Source organism: Maylandia zebra, linkage group LG16, assembly GCF_041146795.1.
Source record: "Maylandia zebra isolate NMK-2024a linkage group LG16, Mzebra_GT3a, whole genome shotgun sequence".
NCBI lineage: Eukaryota > Metazoa > Chordata > Actinopteri > Cichliformes > Cichlidae > Maylandia > Maylandia zebra.
The window spans coordinates 6,757,877-6,775,766 of NC_135182.1; the positions used below are offsets into that span (position 1 = coordinate 6,757,877).

A 17,890-nucleotide genomic window follows, 5' to 3' on the forward strand; every position below is an offset into this window, starting at 1 on the left:
AAGTGTCACCGCGTGAGCGAAAGAGGAAAAGCAGCAAGAGCCAAACAAATGAGAAAGCCAAAGTGAATTATTTATTTTTTGACTTTGCCTCAAAGTCCTTGGCAGAGTGTAGCATATGGCATCAAAAGCATTTTTTTTAATCAAAACCTTGGGCATTTTTCTTCTCTACATCCACAATATATCAGCAGTGTGCATCCTCTCTCGTCCCATTTTGTTTACCCTCTCCCTGATGTGTGCGCTCACATTTCAGTGTCCCCAATCGTCCTTGTCAAAGTTTACACAGCTTTCATGTCTGCCCTAATTTGCAGGACACCACAAAATGAAAATAGGATGCCAGAATCTGGCAGTCTGGGATCGCAATAAGAAAATAAAGCCCTGAGAGCACTCAGGGCCCACTCTGATGGCACTTTGGTCAGTTTCAAAGGCAATTTTACTGACCCACAAAATATTACTTAAAAAAACCCCACAGGGCTTGAATGACTGTAAATGATCCCATATATACTGACCTTTTTTACATTTGGTTTTGTGAGTGATAATACTGCAAATGAATTGGTGCCTCAACCACTTTTGCACAGATGAAATGTTTATTCAGCTCCGCCTTCACTCGGGGAAAAACTAGAATATTCTTCATCCTTCAGCTCTGTGTAATCATAGCTGATATTTGAGCAGATGCTTTTTGTCTCATCATCAAGGAGATCTTTTCTTTATGTGATTAACATGCCCGCAGGTAAATGGAGGGATGCACAAAAGACGGGGAACAAGGAAGATGAAAAAGCAATCTAAGCAATGAATTATTCATCTTTAGTCCCAAAGAGTGCGCAAATCTCACAAACAACCTTGAAGACATTGCCGAGGCCAGTGTGGGCTGACACATGAGTTTTTGTCTGGATTTCACACGTGTGTGCTTGAGTCAGTATTTACACAAAAATGACAGCAAACAGCTGAGAGCCTGTGTCTATGAAACTACTTAAAAATGAGCACAGTGAGGTAGTCAGAGCGTGGAGGATCATTTGGAGGATTAGATGACAACTACTCTGATCCCCCAAAGAGTCTGGGCACTCTAACGTACATGACAGGGTGCAAAATGGAGACTGGAGCCAGGGGAAACAAAGTGGACTCACATTACAAGCAAGTCCACTTTATGTTCTAGCGTTCTTGTTTGGGGGCATAACAAACAGCATGTCTGACCTTTAGGAAAATGAACCTCAGATAAAGTAAACGATCGATGTATTTGTGGTATTTTGCTTAGAAAAGAGGCATTTGAGATGGCTGAAACAAGTCCTCTCTTTTCTTTTTTAATGCAAAGACCCCATTTTTAAAAAATGTGGTTATTGATTAATCCTAAACTACTGATAGCTTTAACAAACTATGTGGACAAATGATGGAAATTGCCAGATTCTGCAAATATAGGACTTCTCAATTAACTGCTATTTCACTGTTAATTATTAATCACTAAATAATTATTGTCTAATTGTCACGTTTTCCACTTTTTTAATTTTGTGACTATTTGAATTACTTTGATATTTGGAGGGTTAGGCTGTCTGGAAAAAAAAAACCCAAACAAAACTGGGCACTACCACCCAGAAACATACAGTGTGTGCCAAGGTCAATCCATTTAACTCACTGTGTGTGCGTTTGAGATAATTGACATGTGATATCTTCATGAAAACATCGGTCTCACTGTCCTAGGAGCAACTATTGTTTTTCTTACACTTTTTTTGTTTTTAAGACTCTAAATAAAGAGCTGAGCTGTTCGGAAGTTTGTTGAATGATGAGCCAAACCTTTTCATCTGCTGTAATTAGAACCCGACTGATATATCATTCGTTATTAAATATTTGCAGATTGCAGGTTTTGGTGATGTTGCATAGTTTCTTCACCAGATGCATTTCCATTTCCTTGTTGGTAACACATATTTGACATGCTACAAACACAACAATCAGCTGAATCAAGCAGCTCTGGGGAGAGATTAAGCAAGTTAATCCATAACTTTATATTTTCAGAAAACTTGACCTTGACCCTGACCCTGAGGTATGGTATCAAATAAATTACCATCTACTTATCTACTTTCAAGGGAAAAAAAACAAAAATAACATTTATTATGAAATTAATTTTCTTGGAAAAGCCATGTACAAATGAAAACATGCCAAGCTCTAACAGTCTTTTTCTGTTTTGGTAGCTTTATTACAACTCTTTACTCATACTCTGTTTTACTGTCACCTCTCACAGTTTTAACTTAGCATCCACCCACATATACTCCCTAAGCTCCTGTCTCCATTATTTTCTGTCAATCAAAGCATCTGGGTCATGCAGAGAGCACCTGCCAATCAAAGGCAGGGTCTGCTGAGGTGGCAGCTTCAAACACACAGACAAAGACGCATGTGTAAAAAGACGCCTTCACAAAGCTTCACACACGTTCTGTTTCAAAGCAGAGGTCAAGGACACAGGCTGCCTGGAAAACACAACATCTTTGCATCTTATCAAAAGAGACAGTATAATGATTTTATGTGAAGGACCCGAACCAGCAGAGATTGACATATTGTTATTGCAGTTTTTAAAAACGAACAACTGTCTTTGCATATACAGCAAAATGAAAAGTGGGAACTCTTTAGGATCACCAGGATTTCTGTACTAATTTCTCATACAGAGTGACTGATCATTATTTATTTCACAATTACACACTGTTGTCTGGAAACTGTTGTACTTTTCATGACTTTATTGAACACAGAGTGCTCACTTATCGTGCAGGCTGTTAGTGCACTCTTTAATTTAGCATCCTTTAATGTCTTCTTTACCATTTCAATTTAATTCAATTAATTTTTTTTAAATTATGGAGCGCCAAATCATAACAGTCCCCTCAAGGTGGTTTATATTGTCAGGCAGACCCTACAATAATACAGAAAACCCCAACAATCAAATAGCCCCCTCTTTGAGCAAGCACTTGGCGAGAGTGGGAAGGAAAAACTCCCTTTTAACAGGAAGAAACCTCTCACAGTCTGAAAATCAAGACCAAGCAAGTGTTTACCCTTCTCCTCCCCAGAGGGTTCTGTCCTCCTTAGCTCACCATAGGACACCTGTGTTACAGATTTACCACAAACTTCCCACCGGAGCGAGTTTTTGACCCACTCCACGTGCTACTCCTGCAAAGCAGCACAGAGGTACACCCCCCATTCAGCATCGTGAGAGACTCCTCTGTATTTTTAAGAAGGTGAAATAAAGTATATCGATTTGTTATGTCAGGTTGTGTCTATAATTGTGAGCCAGATTTAAATTACACCACAGTACACCCTGGAATTCTCTGTAATTGTACATAAACTGTATATAAAATATGGTCGAGTTATACCGAAAATGATGGATAAATTGTGGCCACGTTATGGACTTCAAAGAAATGCAGTTCACAAACTAGTCGGCAAAGTTCCATTAGAACACTGTTGGACTCGGCACCACAGTTTACATGATATACACTCAGCTCCAAGTTCTTTAAGCAGTAGTGACAGCATCAGAAACAATGGAGCTGGAGCCACACAACTGGATGATCCCAAACAGGTTTTCCAGCATTATATTGTGTGTAAACCTTTTCACGTAACAGAGACATTAAGCTGATACAATATAACTACTCTTGCAAGAGGTAACCTGTTCATAGACTAGACTATTTCGATCAAATAAAGAATATATTAGTCAAAATCGAGGTGGCAGTTTTCCTAAAAGATTCAATGAATAACCATTTGGGCAAAGAATAAAATGTTTTCACTCAACATTTAGTCCTATTGAAAGGAGGAGAAAGGAAAAAAAAATTACAAAACATAATTGGGCTTCTTTCAGTGACTCTATGTCAATTCAAGATGACATCATTGAGAACGGGAACGTTATTGTCTTGTACACGAGCCAGAAAAGTTGCAAAAAAACTGGCAACAAGTGCAGAAGCAGTCAACATAGCTGCTTTATCCAAGCTGCTGTACACTGCATAAATAATAACTTTTTAAAAAACAATTTATAAAGAGCTCCGAATAAAGAGTAGTCTGGCAAAATGCCAGCCAAAATAAGTAATAAAAGAGTTTTAAAACTTTTATCAAGCTGCAGAAAGACACCGATACTGTTGGTAAAAAAAAATCTTTATAAGATAAGATAAGATAAGATAGAACTTTATTAATCCCTCGGGTGGGTTCCTCTGGGAAATTCGATTTCCAAAAAAGCACAGCAACGACAGAAGTTACAGAGTTATACACACACACATATATATAAATACAGAGACAATATAAATAAAATATACGAAGGGGATAAATAGAATAAATAGGAATAAAAATAAAAATACAAGTGAATTGCACATTTCAAGTATTGAGTCTATTGCACCGTTGACTATTTACAAAAGTATTGCACAAAAGGTATTGCACAGTGAGGTGAAGAGGCACTACAGCTTAGTTGTTCCCCCCTCCTTTGTCCTCCTGTTTCCCCTCCCTCTCCCCTCCAGAGAGGAGTTAAACAGTCTGATGGCGTGTGGGACAAAGGAGTTTTTAAGTCTGTTAGTTCTTGTCTTTGGGAGAAGCAACCTGTCACTGAACAGACTCTTCTGATTGTTTATGGCCGTGTGCAGAGGATGCCTGGCATTGTCCATAATGTCCATCAGTTTCTTTAATGTCCTTTTCTCTGCCACTGTCACCAGAGTGTCCAGCTTCATGCCGACCACAGAGCTAGCCCTCCTGATCAGTTTCTCCAGCCTGGATGAGTCCTTCTTTGCTGTGCTGCTCCCCCAGCACACCACAGCATAGAAAAGTACTCCAGCAACCACCGACTGGTAAAACATCCTCAGGAGCTTCCTGCAGATGTTAAAAGACCTCAGCCTCCTGAGGAAGTACAGTCGGCTTTGGGCTTTTTTATACAGGTGCTCTGTGTTGCATGACCAGTCCAGTTTATTGTCCACCCACAGCCCGAGGTACTTGTACTTGTTGACCACCTCCACCTCCTCCCCCTCTATCTGAACCGGCAGTGGACCTGCTCTAGACCTCCCGAAGTCCACAACCAGTTCCTTAGTCTTTGAGGTGTTGAGTTGCAGGTGGTTTGTGTGACTCCATGCGACAAAGTTCTAGGTGTAAAGGTTCTAGGTTCTAGTTCTAGGTGTCAAGTTATAGGTGTAAAGGCAGTTCTCTTAATCTTCAGGTTGTTTCTTGCCTACACTCCATCCTTTGGGAGAAAAGAGTAAGGACTGAATAATAAACTTTTACCTGTAGCAGTGTGTACAGCCTGTAGATACTGAACCTATGTAAAACACTATTCTGTCTGGGCTATATTTAACTCTGATACATGAACATCTAGAGATGAAAGACAAGGACTGTATACACAGGAGCAAAGAAGAGTCACTGCGAGGTTCCAAAGAGGGAGTGGGTGCTGTGTGTAGATAGGTAGCACTGTGTTACGCTAAGACAGAACAGTGTGTGGTAATAACACTGTCAGTCACAGCTGGATCTCATTAAGAAAGGGGAGCTCAGACTCATTCCTCATTAGTTTGGCTTAACTACTGTCTACACACCTACACATTAACATACACGGGGCAACGCTGCACATGCTGTCAACACACGCTTCCAATCTTCAAACGGTCTCATCCAATGCCAACATTGGCAGTATTCATAATTCAAACACAGAGTTATTGCAAATAAACCCCCATCACAGAAAAGAAAGGTGTTTTTCATCCTGTCTGTTACAGTTAGTTTCACCCTGAAATAAGTACAAACCAATTAAGCTTTTTAGGAAGATAACAGAGCCTCCAAATAGTGGTTGTCTACTTGTCACAGAAGATAATACGGTAAGAAAACCCTGCAGCTGTACAGATTTTAACTCATGGTCTCTGTTAGGTTTGTTTGCTGATACGGTACTAAAGAGAGAGAGAGAGAGACAGCCTCACTGCCTCTCTGTTCTGAAAAGCTCATCCTCGTAATGAATTTAAACAAATGTATCTCGTCTCGATTTGACATTTTCTGTCACCGTGTTCTGTTTATCTTACAGGTCTTCTAAATTACACAAAGAACAACCATATTTAACTTTATGGCAATTTACTTTAATTTAACCTTAAACATAATTCAATAGGTTTAAAAAAAAAAAAACCCACTGCTGTAAAGAAAAGAGTTACACACTCACTCCAAAACAGAAGACTGGATAATAATCATCCATCCATCCATCCATCCTCATCCGCTTTATCCGAGGCCGGGTCGCGGGGGCAGCAGCCTAAGCAAAGAGGCCCAGACCTCCCTCTCCCCAGCCACCTCCTCCAGCTTATCCGGGGGAATACCAAGGCGTTCCCAGGCAAGCCGAGAGATATAATCTCTCCAGCGTGTCCTGGGTCTGCCCCGGGACATGCCTGGAACACCTCACCCAGGAGGCGCCCAGGGGGCATCCTTATCAGATGCCCGAACCACCTCAGCTGGCTCCTTTCGATGTGGAGCAGCAGCTGCTCTACTCTGAGCCCCTCCTGGATGGCCGAACTTCTCACCCTATCTCTAAGGGAGAGGCCAGCCACCCTTCGGAGGAAGCTCATTTCTGCCGCTTGTATCCGCGATCTCGTTCTTTCGGTCACTGCCCACAGCTCGTGGCCATAGGTGAGGGTAGGGACGTAGATCGACCGGTAAATTGAGAGCTTCGCTTTTACACTCAGCTCCCTCTTCACCACGACGGACCGGTGCAGCGTCCGCATTACTGCAGCCGCAGCCCCAATCCGTCTGTCGATCTCCGGCTCCCTTCTCCCATCACTCGAGAACAAGACCCCGAGATACTTGAACTCCTCCACTTGGGGCAGGAACTCATCCCCGACCCGGAGTGGGCACTCCACCCTTTTCCGGCTGAGAACCATGGCCTCAGATTTGGAGGTGCTGATCCTCATTCCCGCTGCTTCACACTCGGCTGCGAACCGTTCCAGTGCGAGCTGGAGGCCCTCACCCGATGAAGCCAACAGAACCACATCATCCGCAAAAATCAGAGATGAGATTCTGAGGCCACCAAAGCGAAAGCCCTCCGCCACTTGGCTGTGCCTAGAAATCCTGTCCATAAAAATTATGAACAGAACCGGAGACAAAGGGCAGCCCTGGCGGAGCCCATCACCCACCGGGAACGAGTCCGACTTATTGCCGGCAATGCGAACCTGCATCTACTTTTAACCAAGCTCCTGCAACGGTTGTATAGGGATCGAATGGCCCGTAGCAATGGGCCAGACACCCCATACTCCCGCAACACCTCCCACAGGACACCCCGAGGGACACGGTCGAATGCCTTCTCCAAGTCCACAAAACACATGTAGACTGGTTGGGCAAACTCCCATGCACCCTCAAGTATCCTCGAGAGGATAAAGAGCTGGTCCAGTGTTCCGCGACCAGGACGAAAACCGCATTGTTCCTCCTGTATCCGAGGTTCGACTAGTGGACGAACTCTCCTTTCCAGCACCCTGGCATAGACTTTTCCCAGGGAGGCTGAGGAGTGTGATCCCCCTGTAGTTGGAACACACCCTCCGATCCCCCTTCTTAAAGATGGGGACTACCACCCCGGTCTGCCAGTCCACGGGTACTGCCCCTGATCTCCACGCAACATTGCAGAGGCGTGTCAACCAGGACAGCCCTACAACGTCCAGAGCCTTCAGGAACTCGGGGCGGACCTCATCAACACCAGGGGCTCTGCCACCAAGGAGTTGTTTAATAATCAGTTTAACTTAATTAACTAGAGGCAAATTTTGCCTTTGTTGTACCTATCAATAAATACACATTTAATAAACAATAAGTGTTTGCTTCCAAAGTTTGAAAGTGACAGTAATTTTATTGTAACAGTGATCATTAAAGATCGATCATGTTTAAGAGTTTGTGTGTGAGAGAGGCTTTTATTGGATGATTGAGCTGAGACTGGTGGCTCTACATTTCCTTACAGGTACCCACAAATATTCCACTGTTGATAACCACTTATTTATCTACAGTTAGTGTTTATCAATCTCTGAGCCATAGCTAAGCCTCGCCAATAATATGCTATAAATCATAAAACTGAACTGTGCATTTTAAAGTGCATTTAATTAATTCAATACTTAATTGTCCCATGAGGGGAAATTGGATTAGCATTGATACAATTAGAAAAATGCTAAGACCAATAAAATATGCTTAGTTTGTCTATCAGTCCCTCCTACACATTGTCTGGGCCAATAGAAACCCTGGTATGACGGTAACACATTATATCATGTTATAACGACTTTGCTCACTTCCCCTCACGGTTCGCTGAGCCTGCTGTTACATAGCGTGGCTTATTAGCCAGCTAGATATCAGGTGAGACATGAAAATATTTCAGTTACATTGTGAAGTGACACTAAGCCGCAGCCAGCTAAATCCCTGTTAGGATTATGAGGAGGTCATTGGAAAGTTTTCTTTCCTGCAAGTGCTCCTCAGTCCCAAAAGGTTTCAAATTCCTGCTATAGATGACTGGACAGCAACATTTTATAGCTTCATGGAAAATGATGACTGAAGTGAAAATACAGTGAAATCACTCGCTTCTTTTTAAATTTTATTTTCCTATATTCTATTATATTGTATTGTTGCTGCTGTTTGTACTACTGTAAGGTGACCTTGACGGTCTTAAAAGTGTCTATAAACAAAATGTTTCATCATCATCATTATTACTATTATTATTATTACTTTGCAACAAACAAAAAAAAATCACCATTTAAGGATGTTGCTGCTCAAAACTACTTTGATCTACCTGAAGTTTCATATTAATTACACTGCTCTCACATAACTCCCTATAATCAATAACACTGCTAAGGCAACAAGGTCAAATAGCAGCAAATTAATGTGGCCTGGCCATAAAAATCACGATGCAGACACTCAAGGAGCAGCATGCAAGTGTGAGCAGGAAACAAACTCTGCTCATATATGCAGACTGATCTACACTGAAGGCACAGAAATACACATGCGCAGAAAAAGTTGTTATTTTAAACATTTTATTTCGCAGGAAGGTAAAGAAAGGCTCATTTCCTGACTCATGCATGCACATAAGCAAACATAAAACATCCATCATCACCTGCCTAGTCCTCCAGCTTGCCAGTTGACTATCCATCTGTTAATGCATTCATTCATCCATCAATCAATCTGCCCACCCTCCATCTTCAAACCATTTATTTCTCCCTGCTTTTGGCTCATAGTCTGTGCACTTACAAGTGCATCAGTCTGACTGCCAAGCCACCTATCCATCCATTAATGAGCCTCTCCATTTATCTATCTGTCCCTGAGTGCTCTTCATTTGTTTTGTCAAGTAAAACTAATAAAATGGAGACTTAAGAGTGGCACCATCACCTCATCTGTTTCTCTTTTTTCCCCAGTTTCTCCATCTTACTTTGGGTGCTGTAAAACTGAACAGGCTGAATATGGCACTCTCTTACCATGGCAACTATACCTAGGACAAAAAAACCTCAAACACTATATATTCAATTTGAAACAGATTTCATCTTTTCATTTCCTCTCACTGAACTAAAGAGCAAACCCCAAGCAGATTGTCATATCTGATCTTCAGGCAAAAACTATGGTGCTCCATAAAAAAAGTGTGCACACTGAAAGGGTATATTTTAAAAACCACAATGCTTTAATATTCTGTTGGAATTCCTAGATAACAAACACCAGACCCATATATAACCACATATCAGTCAACTAGCATCTAAGTCTCTGATGTGAAAGACATGCTTAAAAAATGAATGAACAGATAAATAAACAAAGAGAAATATTTAGTAGCCCCTATGAAAGATTGGACAATAAACTGAAATACTCTTAAGTACTGTTAGGGGTCAACGAGCATACATTCAGGGCTCTGTGTGTGTGTGGGTGTGTATATGTTTAGACATCTTTGTGAGGGCAGAAAATTTGCACACTACTATACTTGTGGGGACCAAATGTTGTTTTAGTGTCAGGGTTAAAGTTGGGTTTAGGCTGAGGATTAGGATTAGGCATTCATTTTTGATGGCCAGGGTAAGCGGCTAGGGAAAGCGTTATGTCAATGAGATGTCCTCACTAGGATATGAAAAAGAGTGTGTGTGTGTGTGTGTGTGTGTGTGTGTGTGTGTGTGTGTGTGTTTTAACCAGTTTCATTTACTACAACACTCTGTTGGCCTTCTGTCCAGCTAAAAGACACTTCTCCTTACTGCTTGCTTATATAAAGGAAAAAAGCAACAGAAAACGGTCCAGTGACGCACTTTGTGTCCAAACCCACATTTGAGTTAGCATTGACTTTGCCTCAATACAACAGCAATCATTCTTTCTATTATTATTTGTGTTTTCCAATGTATAATTCAAAACTTGATGTACCCCTGACTAATGCTTGCTGTCTCTGCAGATCATTTTTTCAGCAGAGATATAATTAAAGAAATGACTGCTTTCAGAGAAAGAATAGTTTGCCACTGCATGCCTAACTTTACTTCAAGAGTTCTTCATTTCCGCTGGCTGACTGCCGAGTGTAATCGATATACTGGGAATACTACATTCCCCTTATTCCATTTTCTTCTACTCCATTCAATTTGTTCTCATTAAACAAGATCCATTATGCTTTTCATCTTTTCTTCACTTAGTGATAATCTGTTCTCATTCTCTGCATTGCTCTCCTGATTCCATGATCATTTCAAGCTCACAAGAACATCGACACTTCCCAAATGCAGCAATGCAGGAACTCGAGCATTAAATCATATTTAATGCTTAAAAGAAATGCTTCATTACAACACTGGAAAAGCCATTTCACCCCAACAAATGGAACACTGAAATGTATGAACAGTTCAGCAAATGCAGGATTTAAGCTAATGTCTAATCATGAAAAAGTAAAACATCAAAAAAGTCATAAATTAATGCTAACAACTACAATGCTTTAATGAGAGCCCTGGAGCTATGCGATAATGTCAACACAAATACATGTACTTACGCTGGCCCCAGCGGCCCGTCCGGGGGTTCAGGTAGTTTGGGTAGAGCCCGTTGGGTCGGTCCATTTTGGCTAGTAGCTTTCGGATGTGCATCACCTGAGAGGAACACCAGTCGGATCGGTTTTAATCCAAACAGGAAATGTTCTCCTTTTTAATCTAAATATTTCAGCACTTCTATTTTGAATGTGGTTTCTCTTATTTAAGATAAAAGGCTATATTTTTTTTCTCAAAAAACTGTTGGCATTTTCTAGACCGTTATCCGCAGTTAAATAACAAATCAGCACGCCAGCATGAAAATTAGGACATATAGTGTACATTCATACTATTACCTTCTGATAGTAGGCTGGGTTTCCTGTCAGGTAGGTGAGGTGAACAAACTCCATGTGGAGGGTCCCAAACTCAGCCAGGATGCTACTGCCTGCTGACGCCCAACCCCAGTTACGGCCGACCCCACTGAAGAAAACAAGAACAAACAAGAACAAAGAAATGACACTTGGTCATGGTGGCAAAGGGTTAGGTTTCAACTTAAACCAATGATGGATGGACAGTTTGAATAAGGATTTACGTGTCAGTTTTTAGGGCAAGGATTTTCAGATACCTGCCTTATTCACATTATCAGAGCCCAACAAGGCTAGCCAGGCCTTCATTCTTATCATCATCATGGTTTCCTCTAATGTTTCTTATCTTGGATCTATCAAGGAATTTGTATAACCAAGACATATGCTAACCATTTCCCTACTGTTGCCTTTAACAATGCGAAAAAAAGACAAACACATTTGTCATGACCAGGACTGCACCACATCATATCATCAATGGCAACACCAGATTAAATTAAACATGATATAAAAGTATCATGTTGTGATATCACAGATAAATGCCACACATTTTAATTCCACGCTGTGCACACAAGACGAAACTCCCAGGAACATGTGAGAGCAAGAGCCACATTTCAGCCTCTGTTAAGGATTTAGTATTTAAAAAGGAAGCTACTTAAACTATCTCCAACATAATACGTAAGAAAACAGTTTCTTCTAAAGGTGAAAACAACTTATTTTACTACTTGAGGCAAAAACACAGTCAAGCACAACCACACTGTGAAGGCATGCATAATACCAGCAGCTGCAATAAACGTTAGCAAATGACTCCGCTCATCCTTGGAGCTCTCGCTAGCTGCACTCCATAAGACAGGAAGAGCACATGGTTCATGGAAATTACCGGTACTGATGCGGTTACACTGAAGTAAAGAAGGGTTTAAAGATACAACATGCCAGAAAAAACATTTTCATTTTCAATTTTATTATGTTGCAACCTTTTTAAAAGCTACAAGGTTACATTACTTTTGTCACTGTTAAACTAAAGTGTTAATCAGTCATGTTGCACTTTTACTTAAAATTAGAAACCATGCAAACTAACTTTAAGAAAGTTTGATACTATTTTAAGTCTTTTAAATGCAGGTGTATTTCAGACTTTTTTAAGGACCTGTGTCAAGTTTAATAGGAACCTAATAAAAATTTAACAGGAATGCAAAAGAAATAAACTTTTTTAATGGCATGTTTTAAATTTTTCATCTTCATAACAACCATATAAATGTGCTAATATGGTATATAATCAATTTAAATATCTTTTGGTCTAGAGAAACACAGCAGAGCTTCAGGCTGTTCATATGCTCTGAAGTAAGAGTTGCAGCCAGTCAAACATCATCTTCAGCTTTACATGACAGGATGCAACATTAATAGGCTGTGACTTGTGTGTTTGTGTGTAAAGCACCTTATATAAACAGGTTTGTCACTTATTGTTTTTTCTGGTTTAAATTCCTCTGTGTACAGTTGTTCCCAAGGGTATTTGTGGTGCGTGTGACTGTGTAGCTATGGATGGTGATCTGTGTACACGTACACATACACACACACATAATAACTGAATATGTAGCGACCAGCAATGATGTAATTTGATTTCATTGTTTCATGCTGAATAAGAAAATGTAAACTAATAATAGAGAGGGCAGGCTAGGACAGGAGAGAGCGTACACATGAGGCATAAAACTGCACAAAGTTTCTCATTCTGTGCATGGGTGAAATGAAAGGGAGGAGGAAAGAAAACGAGAATAGAAAACACTAACAAGAACAGAAAGAGATGAATGTTAGAGTAAGATTATACATCAGGCAAGCAGAGCACTGTTAGAACCTGCATTACAAACAGGATGGCTACATGTTTCTAAAAGTTGAATTTAACACTGGTTCTGGATTTTTTTGCAGCTTTTTATAAAACTAATTTGCACAACTTCCAAAAAATTCCCTCAACACTTGGGCTTGGCTTTATTGAGATACACACACACACACACACACACACACACACACACACACACACACACACACACACACACACACACACACACACACACACACACACATTCTGAGTTTGGAAGACCTAAAAAGAAAAGTCAAAGCCAACTTTTAAATACATTAAAAGCAATGATTTTACTTGTGAGGTCCAAGCAGAAAAACTGTGAATGTGTTTCTACCTTTTATTAACTCTTTCAGTGGATTCAACAGCACCTTAAAAATGTGTATGTTGGTAAGCAAGATGGCGCCGCGTATGGATGCCCTGGTGCTTCAGTGCGTTACTTCTGTTTTGTTTTTGTGCATAACTTCTGTGTCTGGGCACTCCTCTGGATATTCTTACACCAGAGAAGAGCTTCTTAACTACAGGACTACAACACCTGTGGATTTACTTCCAATATTTGTCGCATCTGCGGCAGATTTACTGCAGACTGTGATCAGGAAAGTGAGACGCCGAAAGAGAGGTAAGCGAGCCGGCGCACTCATGCGTCTGAGGAGACGCGGACTGCGAACTGCTCTTCCTGGGATCTTCCTTTCCAACGTACGCTCACTCAGGAATAAGATAGACGAGCTGGCCCTGATGAGAAGCATGAACAGAGACTTTGCCTCCTCCTGTGTCTTATGTTTTACGGAGTCGTGGCTCAGTGAGGACATCCCGGACTGCGCGCTCAAGCTGGAGGGCTTCCATCTGCTGCGCGCGGACCGGCAGGCCTCTCTCTCTGTGGTAAGACCAAAGGTGGAGGTGTCTGCTTCTACATTAATAGTGGCTGGTGCACAGATGTAACAGTGATTGCTCAGCACTGCTCTTCCTCTCTGGAATACCTTTTCATTCACTGCAAACCGTTTTATTCTCCGCGGGAGTTTGCTTCATTCATCCTGGCCGCTGTTTACATCCCGCCAGATCCGGATGTGCAGGCAGCTCAGTGCGCACTCGCGGAGCAGATACTGCACATGGAGCGGACATTCCCGGACTCTCTCATCATTGCTCTTGGGGACTTTAACAAAGCCAATCTGAGCCATGAGCTTCCCAAATACAAGCAGTATATTAAATGCCCGACCAGAGAGGAGAGGACCTTAGACCACTGTTACAGCACGATCAGCGGGGCCTATCGCGCGGTGCCCCGCGCTTCACTCGGACTTTCTGACCACGTCATGATCCACCTGATCCCCGCGTACAGACAGAGGCTGAAGCTCTCCAAACCTGTCGTGAGGACCAAAAAACTGTGGAGCAACGAGGCTGTGGAGGAGCTTCGCACGTGTTTGGAGTCTACAGACTGGGACACAATGAAGGCTGCTTCTAACAGCTTGGACGAGTTTACGGACACTGTCACCTCCTATATCCACTTCTGTGAGGACAGCATTGTGCCATCACGCACCAGGGTGAGTTATAACAATGACAAACCCTGGTTTACTCCTAAACTCAAAAAGCTGTGGCTGGAAAAGAGAAAGGCGTTCAGAAGCGGAGACAGGGACTGCTACAGAGAGGCCAAGTACAGGTTCACTAAAGAAGTGGACGTTGCTAAACATCAGCACTCTGAGAAGATGCAGCAGCAGATCTCAGAGAATGACTCGGCCTCTGTGTGGAAAGGTTTTAGGAATATCACCAACTACAAGCCTAAAACCCCCCACTCCACTGACGACTTGCTCTTGGCCAACACCCTTAACGACTTTTACTGCCGTTTTGACGAGCCATCAGGCAGCCTTCACACCTCCAACGGCCCCAACAATAGAGACACTTTGGACACTCCTTCCCCCACCTCTCCCCCCTCCATAGAGTCATCACCACCTTCAAACACTTCACCTACAACACCCCCCTCCTCACCCCACACAAAGGAGGATTTCACACCACCTCCTCCCACCACAACTCTTCATATTCATGAAGCTGCCTGCTTCATTCCCTTTATTCCATTTTCTTCTACTCCATTCAATTTGTTCTCATTAAACAAGATCCATTATGCTTTTCATCTTTTCTTCACTTAGTGATAATCTGTTCTCATTCTCTTCATTGCTCTCCTGATTCCATGATCATTTCAAGCCCACAAGAACATCGACACTTCCCAAATGCAGCAATGCCATAATCCCTGTCCCCAAGAAACCTAGGATCACTGGACTAAATGACTACAGACCTGTGGCTCTGACATCTGTGGTCATGAAGTCATTTGAGCGCCTGGTTCTCTCCTATCTCAAGACCCTCACGGCCCCCCTCCTGGACCCCCTGCAGTTTGCATACAGAACCAACAGGTCTGTAGATGACGCCATCAACATGGCTCTACACTTCATCCTGCAGCATCTGGACTCCCCAGGAACCTACGCCAGGATCCTGTTTGTGGACTTCAGCTCTGCCTTGAACGTCTGGTGTCCTGGTGCAGCCACAACAACCTGGTGCTGAATGCCCAGAAGACAGTGGAGATTATTGTGGACTTCAGGAAGCACACAGCCCCACTCCCCCCATCATCCTGACTGACACCCCCATCACCTCTGTGGACTCATTCCGCTTCCTGGGTACCACCATCACCCAGGACCTGAAGTGGGAGCCCACCATCACCTCCGTCATTAAGAAAGCCCAGCAGAGGATGTACTTCCTGAGGCAGCTGAAGAAATTCAACCTGCCAACACGGATGATGATGCAATTCTACACTGCAATCATCGAGTCCATCCTCACCTCCTCCATCACCGTGTGGTACGCTGGAGCCACTATCAGGGACACACAGAGACTGCAGCGTGTTGTGCGCTCTGCTGAGAAGGTGATTGGCTGCAGACTCCCATCTCTGCAGGACCTGTACACCTCCAGGACACCTCCAGGACACTGGGGCGTGCAGCTCGGATCTCAGCTGACCCTTCTCACCCTGGACACAGTCTGTTTGACCTGCTCCCCTCAGGCAGGAGGCTCCGGTCCATTCGCACCAGAACCTCTCGCCATAAGAACGGTTCCTTCCCCTCTGCTGTTGGACACATGAACAATAACCGTATGACTGTTCCCACCACTAACACATGACCCTACGCTGTGTTCACTGCAGCATTCCATGTTCGGCACTGATCACCACCTGCACTCATGTATATATCTATCTACTTAGCACTTTTAATTCTTATTCTTATTTTTATTTTCATGTCTATTTTAGCGTAATTTATGACAGTATGTTTGCACTGAAGGACCGTAGCAATTTCCTAATGTTGTAAACCTGCTCAACATTTGGCAATAAAACCCTTTCTGATTCTGATTCTGATAAAACACTGCACTAAATACTCAGTGTCAGATGGTAATTTTTCTACTCTTACATCTGTATGATATCGCTCACAGGGGATATTGCTAATACAGTTAACATAGACACACAGCTCTGGCTGTGTGCACTGTCTACCTGCTGGTCAAACCTTCTGTCTGCAAGGAACTGTAAATCACAGCAAAGCTGACCTAAACCGAGAGACAGGGAGACTAAAAAGTCTAGTGTATAACCATTATGTATAAACCATTTCAGGTGGCTACATCATGAAGCTCACTGAGAGAAGGCCAAGGGTTTGCAGCGCTGTCAAAGCAAAGGGTGGCTACTTTCAGGAATCAAAAATGTAATGTAATTGAGAGTTATTTATCAATTTATCAAGGTTTAAATTAATAATAATAATTATTATAATAATACATTTTATTTGAGGGCACCTTTCTAAAACCCAAGGTCACCTTACAAAGAGAAAAATATATCAATAAAACATAAGATTAAATTAAATGGTTTCCCTGGATTTTAAGTGTTCAATCGGGTGCTCAATAGGGAAGGCGAGAAGTTTATTATTAGCCTGCTTTATCCATTCCAGAACCAGTGCGTGCTAATGCTTGTTTGGGATTATTGTCCTATCAGAACACCCTCTCAGCTGAAGGTGACAAACTGGCTTCCCTCTGAACTTTGACGTTGGTGTTCAAGGTCATGACAGGCTTGAGTCTTCATAGCTTCTAGGTTGTTCCTTGAACATCTTAACTAATTTCCTCTGATCTGAGGGTGAAAGTCTGGCTCTTCTTTCAGACAAAGTGGTGACACATCTAAGTAACACGTACTTAGTTGTTTGAACTGATGCTCAGTGTCTGTAGTTGTTTACAAATTACTCCATCAAGCTTCTGGAGTGGTGTTTCTAAAGCCCCAAACTCAACCATATTGAAAATGTTTGGACTACGCTTAAATGACGGGTCAGTGCCAAGACACCAACCATTGAACTCCACCCATTCTGCCAAGAAGAGTGTCAAATATCCAGACAGAATTATGCCACAAACTTGTTGATGGCTATCTGGTCAAGATTCAACTTCCAGAGTGGTTTTTAACCAGATATTAGTGAGGTTACATGTATCAATTAGAGATAATCCAAAACGAACTCAAATGTATGTGCTTTATTCTTGTTTTTTAAATTCATTAGAGATGTATGCTGCCCTAGAAAAAGAACACTTCAAAGTAATCAATAAAACACGTGACCATGACATTCGTGCTCGTGATGAGTGGATGTAAACTTCCAACCACAACTGTAGTTAAGTAAAGCAAACTTATATCTGTAAACTCTTCATTAGTATTCTGGTGAAATCTGTTAAATCTTGTGTAGTCTCAAAAGAAAACTGGCATTTCTGACCGTGTGGAATTTATTTCATACTCATTTCAGCATTTAAGAGAACCT

At 42.1% G+C, this 17,890-nt stretch overlaps 1 protein-coding gene across 3 annotated transcripts in view; it reads right to left on the reverse strand.

Annotated features, from left to right (window-relative positions):
* The window catches only part of man1a2 (mannosidase, alpha, class 1A, member 2), a 142,621-nt gene that overhangs the window by 17,286 nt on the left and 107,445 nt on the right, over nt 1-17,890 (reverse strand). For all 3 annotated transcript variants that reach the window (XM_004571991.3, XM_004571993.6, XM_004571992.6), the window contains exons 8-9: nt 11,240-11,363; nt 10,913-11,006 (exon numbers count right to left, since the gene is read on the reverse strand). In XM_004571991.3, coding sequence (XP_004572048.1) covers nt 10,913-11,006; nt 11,240-11,363 — 218 coding nt within the window. The remainder of the gene's footprint in view (nt 1-10,912; nt 11,007-11,239; nt 11,364-17,890) is intronic.